The sequence below is a fragment of the Schistocerca piceifrons genome, chromosome 8 (genome assembly GCF_021461385.2).
Source record: "Schistocerca piceifrons isolate TAMUIC-IGC-003096 chromosome 8, iqSchPice1.1, whole genome shotgun sequence".
NCBI classification, from domain to species: domain Eukaryota; kingdom Metazoa; phylum Arthropoda; class Insecta; order Orthoptera; family Acrididae; genus Schistocerca; species Schistocerca piceifrons.
In genome coordinates this window covers 280194668-280211125 of record NC_060145.1, presented here as the reverse complement: position 1 = coordinate 280211125, position 16458 = coordinate 280194668, and the positions used below count along the sequence as shown (strand labels likewise).

Below are 16458 nucleotides of genomic sequence, written 5' to 3'. Positions count from 1 at the left end.
AACTTCTCATGGGGTAATTGAATAGTCCATTAAATTTCGGGCATGCAGCCATGCAAATAAAATTTCTTCTACTGATATTTCGGCTGCATATCGTCCAGCCATCCTTAGAGTGAGTCGCAAGACTGCTGACAAAATGCCAAGCATGGCCTTATATGCTCCACTGCGGCGGTACTGTGCATGTGGGTCACAGACGTTGTTCAGCGGCAAAGAGATACGCTTACAAACGTGCCACCGGTGGTGAAGGTGTACAGACATTTGATTCATATATCGAGATGGTTTCATGGGTCTATGGTTTGGATGAATTACGACATCAGACAGCAAGACTATTGTGCTCAATAAGTTTCTTACTGACCCGAGACCGAGTTCTTCCAAAGTTTGCAAGGTTGGTTCACTTTGTCAAGAACAATGCAGTAAATAGGATTTTACATAGGGCTGATTCTGGTATTGCCAGAGAAAGAATTCTTTTTGCTTGTTGAAAGTTGGATATTGTTTCTGAACACCTGTACCATGTGCTTTTGAAGATAGCAGCTGTTTTACCTCCTGACTCATAGGACTGGATTGATGGCACAACAGGAGCTAAGTCTGACTGGGTTCATGAAGTGGCTACAAAAAGACAGCTTGCCAAGTACAGCTGATTACACCAGTCTTCTCAGGTGGACGCTGTTATTCAGCAAATTTGAATAAATTTGATGGGCAAGGACCTGGATGAAGCTACATTATCTGCCTCCACTCCAAAGACTTTGTCGATGTCATCTTTCATCAGTGCCATTGGAGAAGTTGTCCGACCACTGTCGGAGGATTCAGCTGCAGAAATCAGACATGATAACTGCTGAGCAATTATGCAATTATGCAACATTGTCCAGATTGGTGTGATTACTGCTTTCATCCAGTCTGATGGAACCTGTCCCGACTCCCACACCATTTCAGTTATCCTGTGTAGCCATTTAAGACCTGACATTCCACTATATTTGATGAGTTCCGACTTAATTTCATCCACCCCAGCCGCTTTATTGCACTGCAATCTATTGGCCATTTTCTCCACTTCCTCAAATGTGATCCTATTTCCATCATCATTCCTATCCCATTGTACATCGAAATCTGAAACATTAATGATCGTATTTTCACCTACATTGAGCAACTCTTCAAAATATTCCCTCCATCTGCCCAAGGCATCAACAGGATTCACCAGCAGTTTTCCTGACCTGTCCAAAATACTTGTCATTTCCTTCTTACCTCCCTTTCGAAGACTGCTAATTACACTCCAGAATGATTTTCCAGCAGCTTGACTGAAAGTCTCCAACCTGTTTCCAAAGTCTTCCCAAGGTTTCTTCTTGGATGCTGCAATTATCTGTTTGCCTTTGTTTCTTTCTTCAACATAACTTTCTCTGTCTACCTGAGTTCTGGTATGTAGCTATTTTTGATACGCCTTCTTTTTCCTTTTACGGGCTGCCTTGACTGTGTCATTCCACCAAGCTGTTTGCTTCATCCTGCCTTTACACACTACTACATTCTTTAGCCACTTCTAGTACTGTGTCCCTGTACCTTGTCCATTCCTTTTCCAATGACTGTAATTGACTACATTCAACTAACTGGTACCTTTCCAAGATCACTGTTATGTACTTGTGCCTGATTTCCTTATCCTGAAGTTTCTCCACTCTTATCCTCCTAAATATGGACCTGACCTCCTGCACTTTCGGCCTCACAATACCAATTTCACTGCAGATTAAATAGTGATCAGTGTCATCAAAGAATCCCCTGAATACACGTGTGTCCCTCACAGCCTTCCTGAATTCCTGAACTGTTATTATATAGTCAATGATAGATCTGGTTCCCCTGCCTTCCCAAGTATACGGGTGAATGTTCTTATGTTTAAAAAAGTAGTTTGTGATTACTAAGCCCATACAGGCACAGAAATCCAAGAGTTGTTTCCCGTTCCTGTTGGCCTCCATATCCTCTCCAAATTTACCCATAACCTTTTCAGGCCTTTCTGTTTGATTTCCAATCCTGGCACTAAAATCACCCATGAGCAGAACACTGTCCTTGTCCTTTAACAACTACATCACTGAGTGCATCATAAAAACTATCCATCTTATCTTGATCTGTCCCTTCACAATGCGAATATACTGACACAATCCTGATTTTCTTGCTAGACACTGTCAAATCTGTCCACATCAGTCTTTGCTTTACATACATTATTGCAACTTTGCTAGGTTCCATTTCTTTCCTGATGTAAAGCCCTACACCCCATTGTGCTATTCCTGCTTTGACTCCTGACAGGTAGACCTTGTATTCTTCCACTTCCTCTTCTTTCTCACCCCTCACCCGAATGTCACTAACAGCTAAAACGTCCAAGCCCATCTTACTTGCAGCCTCTGCCAGCTCTACCTTCTTCCCAGAGTAGCCCCCATTGATATTAATAGCTTCCCATCTCGTTACCATTCGTTTGCCGAGCCGTATCTTAGGAGTCCCTGGTTTGTCAATTAGAGGTGGGACTCCGTCACCTCCAAAGGTCCAAGGCATTTTGCTCTGATTGTTGCCAGCATCATATTTAAAGTACTAGGGAATCAGGTTGCTAGCCTTACTTGCCCCGGGTCCCATTGAGTTTTACCCGTAATGGTTGAGGGACTAATCGGTGGATTTGGTAGTCTTTGCCATCTGAGCACAAAGATTACCATGACTCAGAATATGTCCGAGATGCCCAGCCTTATTCCAAAGTAACTGGTATCCCAACTGTCAGGACCACTTACTTGGCCACTCATACGTTGCCATGGTTCATGAACTAGGACATGACAACATGAACCCATACCATGAACCATTTAGCATCCTTACTAAAACCATTGATAGGAAAATGTAGTCACTACATTTGTAATTCTATGGATTTTATTCAGAGATTTAGCAATGTCAGGCTAAATATTATGGATACACTCATTAATTTTGATGTGGTATCATTATATACGAAGGTACCTTTAAAGGACTCTTGTTCAACATTTTGATAAGAACATCACGACCTTATTAGAACATACGCTTTTTTCATCTTATTTTCTGTTTAATGGTGTATTTTATGAGCAAATTGATGGAGTTGTTATGGGAAGCCCCTTCTCTCCTCTAATAGCTAATTAATTTATGAAAGAGTCCAAGGACAAGGCATGGGACTCAGCAAGTTTTAAACCAATGGTCATCTGGAGGCATATGGATGACACATTTGTAGTATGGCTGCATGGGATGAATGAATTACAATGATTTCTTGAGCATTATAATTCTATCCATGCTGGTACCAAATGTACTATGGAAATATAAAAAGATGGCTGCCTCCCCTTTTAGGATGTCATCATTTGCCAAGAAGTTGATGGCACATTAGGACATGCCGTGTCTCATAAACCAACACGGATACATCTATATCTGTCAGCCAGTAGCTGCCATCATCCTTCACAGACCATAGTTGTCCTAAGACCTTAGTGCATAGGGCCCACTTTATATCTGATAAAGATAATTTGCAAGAAGAGCTCATACACATGAAGAGCATTTTTGAAGTGAATGGAGTTTTCCTGCAATTTGTAGAGCCTTCAATTTACAACCTAGAGTGCAGGTATGTGATGAGAAAAAGATAGTGATTCCTTCAGATCAAGTGTGTTTTTGCCCTATATGGGTGCTTTTTCCTTGGAGATAGGGCATATTCTTGAGAAACACTGTGTTAAGGTGATCTTCTGGCCTCTCACAAAGATTGCAGCTTTACTCAGCTCTGTAAAGAACGATTTATTGCTTTATAAGGTGGGTGTGTATCAGATTCCTTGTGGAAATTGTGGTAAGTCATACATAGGTCAAACAACACGCACCATTCATGAGAGACATGTGGAACATCAAAGATAGACTCGCTTATCACACCCAGACAAGTCAGCTGTGGCCGAAAACTGTATTGATATAGAGCATTCTGCGAACTACAGTGATCTGAAGATTCTAACATCCACCTGTTCCTTTAATGATGCAGCAGAGATTAGATTAGCTAGTAATTTAATAAATAGAGAAAATAGTTTTAATTTTGACAAAGCTGGAATCCAGCTATTGGGGTAATTAAACTGCAGTGAAGTCGTCATGGTGTCACTGCTGCCGAACACACATTGATAAATGAATTGAATGTCTGTGAGCCTTCACCACAGGTGACTTGCGTGTATAAGGGCCACCGACCAGCATCTGTGATCTGCATGTGCAGTACCGCCGCAGTGGAGCATATAAGGCCGCACTTGGCACCTTGTCATCAGACTCACCCTGAGGATGGCCAGACGATATATGGCTGAAATATCAGTGGAAGAAATTTTATTTGCACAGCTGCATGCCTGAAATTTAATGTACTGGTCTTATTTTATCCCCAAAACTCTCACTGTTGTAAACTTCAGGTTTTAATAAGGTTTCTGTACCTAGTATTATGTGAACTCCACTGCTTTTTAGGTGTACTTTAAGGTCTGTCACTTTGTTGCAAATGCTTCAGCACTTAACGGCTAGGAGTTTAATACTGTCACCTATGGGAAGCATGTTTTTGGATATTACACTGATACTTCTCTGTTTTATAGAGCTGGACTGGATGGAGAGCCACATAATCTAAAAACTCTAATGTGCACCCCACACAGAGTCAGCTATCTGGGTAGCAGCCTCTGAGAATGCACACCTAATCCATTTATGGGGACCCTACAGTTCTCAACCCCATGGTGCAAGTCTAGAAAGTCACAACCTAGCTTGTCCCAAAACCTTGACAGTGTCTTGTCCAACTTAGAACCAGCTGGCCATGATCTGTTTTGGGGACAATGCTGCAGATTGTAAGCTTTATTGAAACTTCATGAGCTATGCTGGTATTCTTAACCTTCTCTGCTAATTGCTGGAATGATCCAAGTATGACCATAGAGCACAGATTATAGGCTTCAGTTCTTCCAGCGTGTGCTACAGTCTGCTGGTGGATGCACTCTGTTCCATTAATGACTGCCAAAACAGCCTCTTTAACATGCTGAGTGAGGCTCCTAGTCATGCACACTGATTGCACCTGTATTCCTTCTCATCCATTTGCTGCCGTTTCCCTTAGGGATACCATTATTCACCTTACATTCGAATTGCTAATAATTAATAGACTGCGATCAGTTTGTGTTCACCTCCTCGTAACACAGGTCGCAGCAGGTTTCTCAACAGGTGAAATGAATCTCACTGGCTCAGTTTCAGCTTCAGTATAAGACAGCACCTCAAGCTTAAGGCTCAAGACAATAGGTGTTAAGTCCTGAGTTCCTGATTCCTGTCTCTACCATACAGGACACCTAGAACACAATCAAATGGGCAAGTAGTGGTGGATCCTGTATTTCCTGCAGAAGAGAGGTTAGTACTTGAGGTACATTTGGTATTTCCAGTACATAAGCCTCAGCAGTCTTTCAATACACCTATTTGCAGCAGCTTCCAATTGCCTGAAAGTAGTCAGGGCAATTTCCAGCTGCTTACAAACAGCAACCAACACATCTGCTCTCCAAGAACAGCAAACACAGTGGGGTAGTACTGAGCTTGGTGAAATATTTAACAGACCAATAACCAAATGACTTTAAACTAAACTTGCTGACTACCTTTTAATTTTTGTGTCTGAGATGGCACTAGCCTTCCCAGTACCCTTTTAGAAGTAAAGTGATTAACACCCAAAATGAAATATCTATTATGGCAAATGAAAAACTTGTACATGTTTTACTATTTGCATGCATGTCTCAAAGAGCAGACACTGTTGACAATCTGCAGCTGTACAAAATAGTTCAAAATTTATTCACTGAGTGTGAATTCCTTGATACCAGCTGTATTAAGTATTGATCTACCTATTAGTGGCAAATGATAATTTGTGTGAGACCAGGACTCCCCGGACTGACCAAGACTTCCATATGTCAACACAGTCTGCATCCTTATATCGTAGTCCACTGAATTAAGGATGTAGACAAAGTGATATATAGAAGTTTGGGTCAGACTGGGGAGCATGTGGAGATAGCTGAAATGGTTAAGGTGACCGCTCACGATAAGTGGGAAATCTGGCTTCCAGTCTCGGTACAAATTTTCGTATGTCACTATTGTGTTGTAAATCTGTACCTAATACAGATGATATTAAGGAGTTTGTATTAGCAAATTAATTTCAGATCTCAGGTTTTACTGTTTCACTTAAATGTTTTTCAGGTTATGCTCCATAACAAATTATATAAGGCAGACAATATATACATCTTCTAAAAGAGAACACTAATGTGTCATGATATGTTGTTTATTTATAGTAAGTGTAAATCACATACAGTGATTTACTACAAGCAGATTATGCAGAACTCTTGTAACTTAGGATAACTGTCGGAAATATACCTTTTGTTCAATTAAATACACAGTGAAATTAAGGAACTGTTGGTTTTGAATTAGGATAGTGTTGCCAAAAGTTTCTGAAAATCACAGGTAAAGTTTACAATTGAAGATACAATAATGCACAGATATTGCAATTCTGAAAAGCACAGATTTGGTTTACAATTGACGGTATAGTACCCCACAAGTTTTTATAAAGTCAACTTAAAAGAAAACTTGTTTGAATTTTATGTTAAGTTTTTGGACCTAAGCTTTTGAAATGTGTTTGTCTGGTGCACATGATTTAATCTGCAGACAAAAGAAATACCACAAATTGTTTTATGTAGATGAATGTAAGTCAATAAATGTGTGAATTGCATGGATTTGATAGTACTATTGTGCCAAAGTTGAATGCTGTGGTGAAAGTATACCTTACAAAAGCAGCATGTATAACTTGACTTGTTCTTCATCCCTGAAGGAACAAGATGTTTGAACGAATGAATGAGTGAGCGATTGAATGTAGTTTTTAGTGAAACAGTGTCTCTTTAGCCTGTAATAGTTACAGCTTTGTCTCTAATGAAACTGAGACTTTATGAATACCAAAATGTAGTGATTCTTTTTATTTCATTCTGGCAATAACTTCCATGTATTCTGTTTTTGAATACTTTGGAATTGAGTTTTAATAAATTTGTTTGATTTTATCCTTTTACCTATCTTCAAAGTCTCTTTCCAACCAGATGTGTATGCTGCTGGAATAAGCTTGCTTGTGAACTGTATACTTTGTAAAATAGTTTTTATTATGTTATTTTTATTTAAATATAGCTTTTGCTTTTGTCACATTAAGATCTTTATGTATTCTATCAATTCTTTATGTGTTCTATAAATTCTTTATTGTACCTAAGACTGATCATAGAGAGCTGACAGCTGATTGCAGTGACCGTGATAACAGAAATATATACTAATCTGAGATAACATGTATAGCGTTTGTGTCTTATTAACAAATGGTGGCGTGGTTGACACACAATAAGTATCCTATCACCATCTGCCACAGTTGGCAGCTGTAAACTTGTGGAGATACACGTTTTGGAAATACACCTTTTCCCAGTTGTTACTATTAGCTACTTTAACAACAGTTATTTTAGGAACAAATTTGCTACCTGCTGCCATCTGTTGCATTTCCTACTCAAAATTGATGGGAAAAACTCATTCTATCACATTCAAGAATAAGAATACTTAGCAACTTGAGATGTGGCTTCTCTTTTTGTGTACTGGGTGATTTAGCTGCCCCTACTGATGTCATTTTATCAACTAGCAATGTTATCTCTGGCCTTCAAAAACTACGTGTGAGATTTTCATATTCTCTTGTTATGTACATGCAAACTATTGGTTGTACAGAAAAAAAACAGGTTCTATTTGTAGGAAATTTAATGTAATTATATTTTGTACTGTGATAAGTTTTTGCTGGAGGTCATAGTTTTCAAGTTATAGAGTTAAGGAGGTGCTTCGGGAACTGAAATGAACATCTCTGGAGGGAAGTTCTTTTTGGGAAACACTATTGAGAAAATTTAGAGAACCAGTATTTAAGCTGACTGCCGAATAACTCTGTCACCACCAACACTCATTGTGCATAAGGACCATGAAGATAAGATAAAAGGAATTTGGGATCATACGGAGACATTTTTCCATCACTCTGTTTGCTAGTGGAGCAGGAAAGGAAATAACAATTAGAGGCACAGGATACCCGCTGCCATGCAACACATGGAGGCTTGTGGATTATCTGTGTAGACATAGATGTAGGTTTGAGAAAAAACATACAAAAGTGAGCTTCAAATTCATCCCCACTCCTACCAGTCAGGATTTCTAATGTATTGTTCAAGGGTCTCCCTCTATCTCTGTGCTGCATGAATTATTTCCTACATTCAAGCTTTCTTAGTCTTCACTGTCTGGCTGTACTATGCCACCAATTTAGTAGAGCCCTTAAAAATTGTAAAGTAATGTTTATATAAATTTTGCCAAACTATTTTATGAGTTTTAACAGCATAAAATAAATGATTACGTTGTTGTATTAGTCAGGCCTTCTGACTACTAAACTGCTGTGCTTGTAAGGATTCAGTTTGGATCAAATTGACATCATAACTAGTTTTAGCATAACATTTACAAAACTCATTTTTCTTTCATTACCCTCATGGGCAAATTTAAGTTGTTAATGTTAATGAAATAGCTGACTGTGCTGTTGGCATAATAGCCCAACCAATAGAGACCAAAAAAGATCAAATATTGGGTGTAGTTGGAAAATTTCGTACAGGTAGTAGGAGGGAATTTTATGAGCAATGTACTAGAAATCGTGAGTGTTGGGAGTGTTGGAGGTGTGTTTGAAGGTTGCTTTTGTATATTTTTCTTGAGTAACTTGAAAACCATGGCCTCCAACAATAACGTATCTCAGTACAAAATTTAACTTCATTAAATTTCTTACAAAAAGGTACTGTTGATTTTTTTCTGCAGGACTAACAGTTTGTGCCTAGAAGGTATGAAAATCTTGTGTGTAGTTTTTGGATGCCTGATATAACATTGCAGGCTGCATAAATGACATTGCTAGGGGCAGCTGAATCATTGTGATATAATTGTGATTCAGAACTCGTTTCCTACAGTTCTCATTTAGTTTAAACACATAATTAACACTATTTTAAAGTCCTTATTCATTTAAATCAATAATTCCTTTAACTCAGTTATCTATTCAATATATATACTTTATTTTCATTATTCTTCAGTAAATCACTACGTGTCACCATCAGATTCAAATCTGCACCTGCATCTATGTCTCCTTACTTTTTTTTCTTTTAACATTTTCATTTTTAGTAGATTCTGTGCACGAATACCACAATTCACAGAGCTTCTATTGCCACGCCACAACAAGCAATATTACTTAGGTATGCCCTTGCGGAAGATGCAGTTCCAGTATGCATGTCATCCATAGGTGCCCTCAGAATGCATATGAGAAATAATGAAGTACATCCTTGACAGAATTAACAAACAATTTGTTTCCTTCAGTAAATTTGAGTTGACTTCACTATTTCTTTGTCAAGTTCACAGCAGTTTCTTTGTCAAGTTCACAGCAGTTATTATTTGGCAGTAAGAAATCATAAGAGATGTGTGCCACCCACATTGTGGGAGATGCAGGTGACTACTCACAGTTTCTTCAGATGCAGCAACATACGTACAACAAAAGAGTTATTGTGTTTTCAGGGTTCTCGACGTTGTGGTGAATGTCCAGCTGGCTACCAGGGAGATGGTATAACATGCACTCGAGTTGGCATCTGCAACATCAACAATGGAGGCTGCCATGTACTTGCACGCTGTGTGGAGAACTCTGGTAAGATTTTATCCTGCTTGGCAGTGAACTTCATCCTAAGAAATTAGGCAATGGTAAACTTGTGAAGATTGTGCTTATGTAATGTATTGGTGCAGTTAACAATGCACACCTCATCCGTTTTCCTCATTGTGGCTTATGTTGAGAACTGAAGTGGCAACATGGATATACACCTCTCTCTCTCTCTCTCTCTCTCTTTGTGTGTGTGTGTGTGTGTGTGTGTGTGTTTGTGTGTGTGTGAGGGTGCACGCATGCATGCCTGTACTTTCTTACGTAAAAGGTCAAATCTTCAAAACTAATGAAAATTTCTGATCAGTTTCATGCATCTATGCATCTACCCTTCAGTCATCTATAGGAGAGTAGTCTTTTCCCTTCTTTCTTCATTGTTTTATCATGGAATTTCCAATATTGCAAGATATTTGACTTACTGTCAGTCTGATTGTTAATATGAATAAGGAATCCTTGAGGGGATTCACAGATGACCTTCTCCATGCCAACCAACATGGATCCCAAACACATTGTTCTTGTGAAACCCAACTTCCACTTTCCTCACGTGACGTACTGAAATATTGGGATCAAGACATTCATGTAGATGCAGTATTTCTTGATTTCCAAAAAGTAGCTGACTCAGTACCATATCTGTGATTATTATCAAAAGTACAATTTTATGTTGTACGAAGCAAAAATTGTGAGTGGATTGAGGATTTCTTGACATGGAGGACACAGCAAATTTTCTTGGATGGAGAGCTGTCAGCAATCTTAGAAGTAACTTTGGGTGTGCTTAGGGAAGTTAGATGGTATCTTGCTGTTTTTGCTATATGTTAACGATTGTGCGAGCAATATTAATAGTAACTTCAGAGTTTTTGCAGATGATGCCATTGTCTCTAATGAAGTAATGCCTGAAAGAAGCAGCATAAATTTTCAGTCAGATCTTGTTAAAATATCAGAGTGGTGCAAAGATTGGCAATTTCTTTCAATGTTCAGAAATATGAAACTGTGCATTTCGTAAAACAAAAAACTACAGTATCCTGCTACTACAGTATCAGTGAGTCATTCTAGGAATCTGTCACTCATACAGATAACTTTGTAGGTATATGTTATGGAATGATCACATAGGCTAAGTTGTGGGTGAAGCAGGTGGTCGTTCTGCTTATTGGTAGGATACTGGGGAAATGCAGTCTACAAAGGAGAGTGCCTATAAATCACTTGTGTGACCCATCCTAGAACAGTACTAAAGGATGCATACTAGATAGGACTAACAGAGGGTATTGAACACATACAGAGAAGGGCAGCATGAGTGGTCACAGGTTTGTTCGATTCATGTGAGAGTGTCAGAGAGATGGTGGAGAAACTGAACTGGCAGACCATTGAAAGTAGTCATAAACCATCCCAAGAAAGCCTACTGACAAATTTTCAAGAACCAGCTTTAAATGGTGACTTTGGTAATATACTACAAACCCATACATACCACTCCCATAGGGATCACGAAGACAAAATTAGTTTAATTACAACTTGCACGGAGGCATTTAAACAATCATTCTTCCTGCACTCCATATGAGGAGAAACCGTAATGACTGAACAATGAGATGGACCCTCTGCCATGCACTTCACAGTGGTTTGCAGAGTATAAATGTAGATGTAGATTTTGTGTATTGTACTTTTATATATACTTTTTGTAACAGTGGCAATATCATGAATATATCAATTTCAATCCAAACTTGAATTCGGTTTTTGAAACTTTATATGAATGAAATATTTTGCTTGTGCATTTTTGTGCTACTTTTGTTTGAAGTCCTTGTATACCTAGCGTTATTCGTTTTGTATTTTCCATCAGGTTATAATATATTTCCATTAGCCTGTGCTATTACTATCAGTGTAATTTATAATGTTTCACTACTTAGTTGCGTATATGAGCATACTGTATAAAAAAGTGACTGATTCAGAAAAATGGAAAATTGGCCTTTTGTTATCACTTTGACATATTTTGCAATCAGTGTGAAATATCGTGCTGATATATTAATACATTTGCTCCATCAATATTACATTCTGCTTAACAGAACTAATTAACATGTGGACATTTTCTTTCCTCTAAAAATGTTTCATTGAAATGAAAAACAATTAAGAGAAGTTATTCTTAAGAGCAAGAGCCACACAACATCCTTAAGCTTATTTTCTTATCACATTTGACCAGCACGGCATCATATTAGTGGCCATATCATCACCCATAGGGGACAGACTGCAATTGGCTGCAGCATTCACTCACTCCATATTTAAAATAAATAAATAAACTCACCAATCCCAATGAAAATAAAATTTAAATTATTAAAATTATAGTGCATTAAAATAAGAATGGTATTAGCTTCATAATGACAAAACAAAACAAAACATGAACTCACTTGTGATTGTGTAAGCAATAGGAAGGGAAGTGCCAGTGTAAAAAATTTTATGGTACTATGCTATAAGTGGTACTTCTGATAGTGTCAAAGCTCTGTGGAAATACGTTCAATTACATGTCGTAGGTTACAATATCTTAGAAAGTAGCAGCTGATGACTGTGTAAGTTATTTTTTGTAAGATGAGAATTCTAGTGGGAAATTGTTTCATTTCATTTGACTCTCATACAAAGTGCTTTGCCAGCCCTGATACAGCTCGCACAAAAAGAAAATAATGTTTAAATGAATTTCTAATGCTCAGTAAAGGACGTGGTGGTCTAGCAGACAGAGTGCTAGACTCCAGTCCAGGAGGTTCCACATTCATTCCTGCATAGGAGTGGCAGTTTTTCATCTTTCCAGTCCCTCCCGGATAGCCCCAGATGCACTCAGCCTGCTATAAAATTTAGTACCATGGGGCCATCCGAGGGCTAAAAGGCATCCTTCTCCTAGTGCCACATCTAATGGAAGGCCGCACTCTACCTGCAATCAGGCCAGAAGCCTATTTCCTGGATTGAGCGCCACAGACTGTACTACTACTACATCTTCTTTTTCTATGTAGAGTTGTATGAACATGCTGCGGAATCAGTGTCTCAAAAGGAAGATCTCGATGATGGAAGAGTCTATCCTTTTGATGGTGCTGTCTACCAAGTTTACTATCCATAAATTATGATATTCTAAGGGGAGCCGGTTGTAGATTATAATAATGGCAGCCTCTCTGCCGTCATGCTTTGTCCGACTATTCTTGCCTTCACTTCATGGTTGCGATCAGATGCATTGACATTGGGGATAAGCAACTGCTTGTTGGGCATTGCATCCTTAACAATGAGATTCATACTCTCATTGTGTTGGATGCTGTGTTTGCTGATATGCAGAGAAAGTTTATCAAAGTTCCATACTGTTGCACCTTAACCATCTTATGTATTATAAGCTATAATTCTGTGGTATTGAGAACATGAGATATTCTTGTTGTATTTTATGGAAATGTGTATAATAATTGTCTCTCTAAGATAAGTGATAGTTTTTGTTTTTATTTTCATCTATTGTCCTAAGTTACACTGATAGTTTTCATTTTTATTTTCAGCTATTGGCCAAAGTTACGCTCAGTGTTTGTGTCCATCTGGTTACGTGGGTGATGGGATAGGCCCTAACGGATGCACACCAATGCATTCAGATGGTGGGCCAAACCCCTGTGCCAACAATCCATGTGGCTCCAATGGTCATTGTATTCCTGCACCTGGAAACTCATACACATGTAGCTGCCTGCCAGGATACACAGGTATTTTATAGACTACTTGTATTGTGAGTCAGTTAAATTGGACATACAATGTAGGATGGCAGTTTTCAATTGTGAATAACCTGATAGTGTGAAATGAATGAGGTAATTGCACATGTGTTTTGCAGTTCGTGGAATACTTCTGATATTGCACATTGAGTTTGGAATCTTTGAAAGCGAAAATATTTTTACTTAATATCTTATTGTCACATTGTTAGTGTTAATTAGTTTGAATTGTGAACAAACAAAAACTCTGACAGATGTGTTACTGAAATTAGTAGTTTGTTCAAAAGAGTGAAAAAACTTGGAAGATTTGGCAATAGTCAGTTGGGAAACGAACATTTTATGTAAATTTCATGGCAGCCTTGGGCATTGTTTTTGGCAAACCGAGACAGTCAAATAAATGGAAAACGTAATAATAAACTCTGGTTACCTTTGTCAGAGCATTTTTAGTGACAAGAACGCTAAAAAGACAGTGGACACAGTTTATTATGAAGTATTCCATTTCATTTAAACCACAATTCATTGAGTTATTGGAAAACAATGTTGTTTAGCAACATGTGATATTTTACAGTTTCTCTTTTCTCGAGTAAAAAGATCATTTGCTGTATCTTAGGACTATACATAACTTAATTTTTTTACAGATGGTTATTCTGTGATTGGCACTTGCTGCTTTTCACACTTTATTGTAAAACTAATTATGATAGCCAACAAGTTTGTTTGATGGGAAACATCAATGACTTCACAAAAGATACTGCAGTCTAATTCATGGAAATATAGCTACGTATAGAAAGTCAATGGTGATATTAAAATCTATTCGGGAAGAGAAAGTCAATGGTGATATTAAAATCTATTCGGGAAGTACTTAGAACAGAAATACAAATTGTACTTTGAAATACTGCCTGTATAATGTAGAATTTATGAATGTTTGTATGCAATAACTTTATTTTACTTTCATTAGATGAGAAAGATTTTAAAACAGTGTATACAAAATATATAGCTTATAGCTCTCCTATAACTTGTCCCACAGTGTAGCGAAAGAGCAACTAAGATTTCTGGGATGACTAAAGACCAGATTATATAAGTCCATGACTGTCAGTATTCTTCCATCTCTTTTCTTTTTAAAGGTGTGAGGTGTACACAGACAGTTGATGTGTGCAGCCCCAATCCATGTCAAAATGGTGGTACCTGTATGCGGCAGGGTCTTACAGGATTCACTTGCATGTGTACAAGCAGCTTTACTGGGGCTCACTGCCAGGAGAGACAACAACGTAAGTCACTTGTTCCTGAAAATTGTACACCGCTGCGATTGTACTCACTATATGCCTGTAATGTGTAATGGATCATTGGTAGTATTGTGGCTTGTAAAATACCCTTAACAGTAAATATGAACTTTAGGTACCTATTTTTTTGCTCCTTTAATGCATTTGCAGCTTTGTCTACAATCTGGGTAGTGTTCTTGTAAAGACAGGTAATATACAAGTAAGTCACTGTTGAAAGAAAAATGTCACAGTATGATACCTGAATTTCCTTGGTTGAATACAAATAATGGAAGGAATAAGAGTAACAGCTCACTGAATATGTGATGCATTCAGAGGCCAATAAGCTCATAGCTCATAAACAATACTGAAAACATATTTCTTTGTGTTTTCCCATCTTTTGGGCATGCATCTGGGACAGCAGTATTTCTTCTTCCAGTATTAGTGTCATACCCATGTTCAGTTACTCCACGTATGTCTTTGAGTCAGATGGTTAATTTAGTCACTGACTCCTCTGGAAGATGGTGTCAGCCAAAATATCTGGTGAAGAAATATTACTGTCTCAGATACATGCCCAAAAGTTGGTGGACTATAAGACTGAAAATGTTGCTAAGCTTTTGGATGATGTACTTTGTACAGGATACATGTACCACACACAAACCGATACACACAAAACATACAATGACACCATAATTTATCATGGAAGATTACCTACTTTTCATACAGAGTACACATTGTTATGCCCCAAAGGCAATTTATTACTAGCTATCCATAATATCAACTGCAAAACATTGCTTAATACAGCAGAATTAATATAATGAAATTATAAGACTTTAAATGTATTAATATTTCAGAACACTCACCACTTAACAACTTGGTTCATTCCTTAAACACGTGCCATAATACTGGCAAACACTGTGAGCAAATCAGTTCATTATTCTTTACAACTCCCATAATAATCTATCTATTTGCCCTTCTCTGTGGACAATTGAAAGGACTGCTGGAGCAAAGAATTATACATCTCATAAGGGAATTACAGTGGAGACATAACAGCTTGGCATCATTCCGCATACCACTGTATGGCTACAGTGTTCCTGCCTGTTAAGTTGTACAAACAATGCTGTGTGACTGTGATGAGAGATTATATCATATGGAGTGAGTGAGGGGAGAAAACATGGAAGGAGAGGGAGCTAGGGTTGGAGGGAAGGATGGCTGACAGTTGGAATGGAAAGACAGTACGGGAAATTACTCTGGACTGAGTAGGGAGATTTAAATGTGGTGCACATTGATGTAGAGAAGTCTACAGGAAAGAGGAGACAGAACAGAGGAGGAAGAGAGAGTTTGTGATTGCAGAATGAGTGCATTCATGAGGCCAGGGTTGGAGGTGTGTGTGGAACAGGGGTTTATGGGATCAAACGGTGTATTGTAGGGACAATTTTCAAAAAAAAGGATGGAATTTTGAGTAGAATCCAGATGGCACAAATTGTGAAGCAGTAGATAAAGTTGAATTTGTGCTGAACAATGTGTTCTCTCACTGGGTGTTTTTAACTCTTTTGTGATTACAGTTTGGCTTGGCCGATCATTCAGGTGGGGAGCTGGTTGATTATCATGCACACATCAAATGCTGTGCAAATGTTACAGAAGAGATGGTAAATAATATGACTACTTTCATTGGTGGCCTTGTCTGTGATAATCAGCTGTGACAATGTAGACATGCAGGTGTGTGTGTGTGTGTGTGTGTGTGTGTGTGTATTCTGTACTAGTTAACTCTGAAGAAGGACATCATCTGAAAGCATTGCAA

General features: G+C 38.2%; 2 protein-coding genes across 2 annotated transcripts in view; both read left to right on the top strand.

Annotated features, from left to right (window-relative positions):
- Window positions 1-13332, top strand: part of LOC124711576 — a 61012-nt gene extending 47680 nt beyond the window's left edge. Inside the window, exons 6-7 of the mRNA XM_047241723.1 lie at window positions 9571-9697; window positions 13207-13332. Of these exons, the coding sequence (XP_047097679.1) occupies window positions 9571-9622 (52 nt within the window). The 3' untranslated portion in view covers window positions 9623-9697; window positions 13207-13332. The remainder of the gene's footprint in view (window positions 1-9570; window positions 9698-13206) is intronic.
- Window positions 13333-14546: 1214 nt separating this feature from the next.
- LOC124711575 (cubilin-like) overlaps window positions 14547-16458 on the top strand; it is a gene marked incomplete in the record, with an annotated part of 644865 nt that continues 642953 nt past the window's right edge. Inside the window, 1 exon segment of the mRNA XM_047241722.1 lies at window positions 14547-14669. Within this exon segment, the coding sequence (XP_047097678.1) occupies window positions 14591-14669 (79 nt within the window).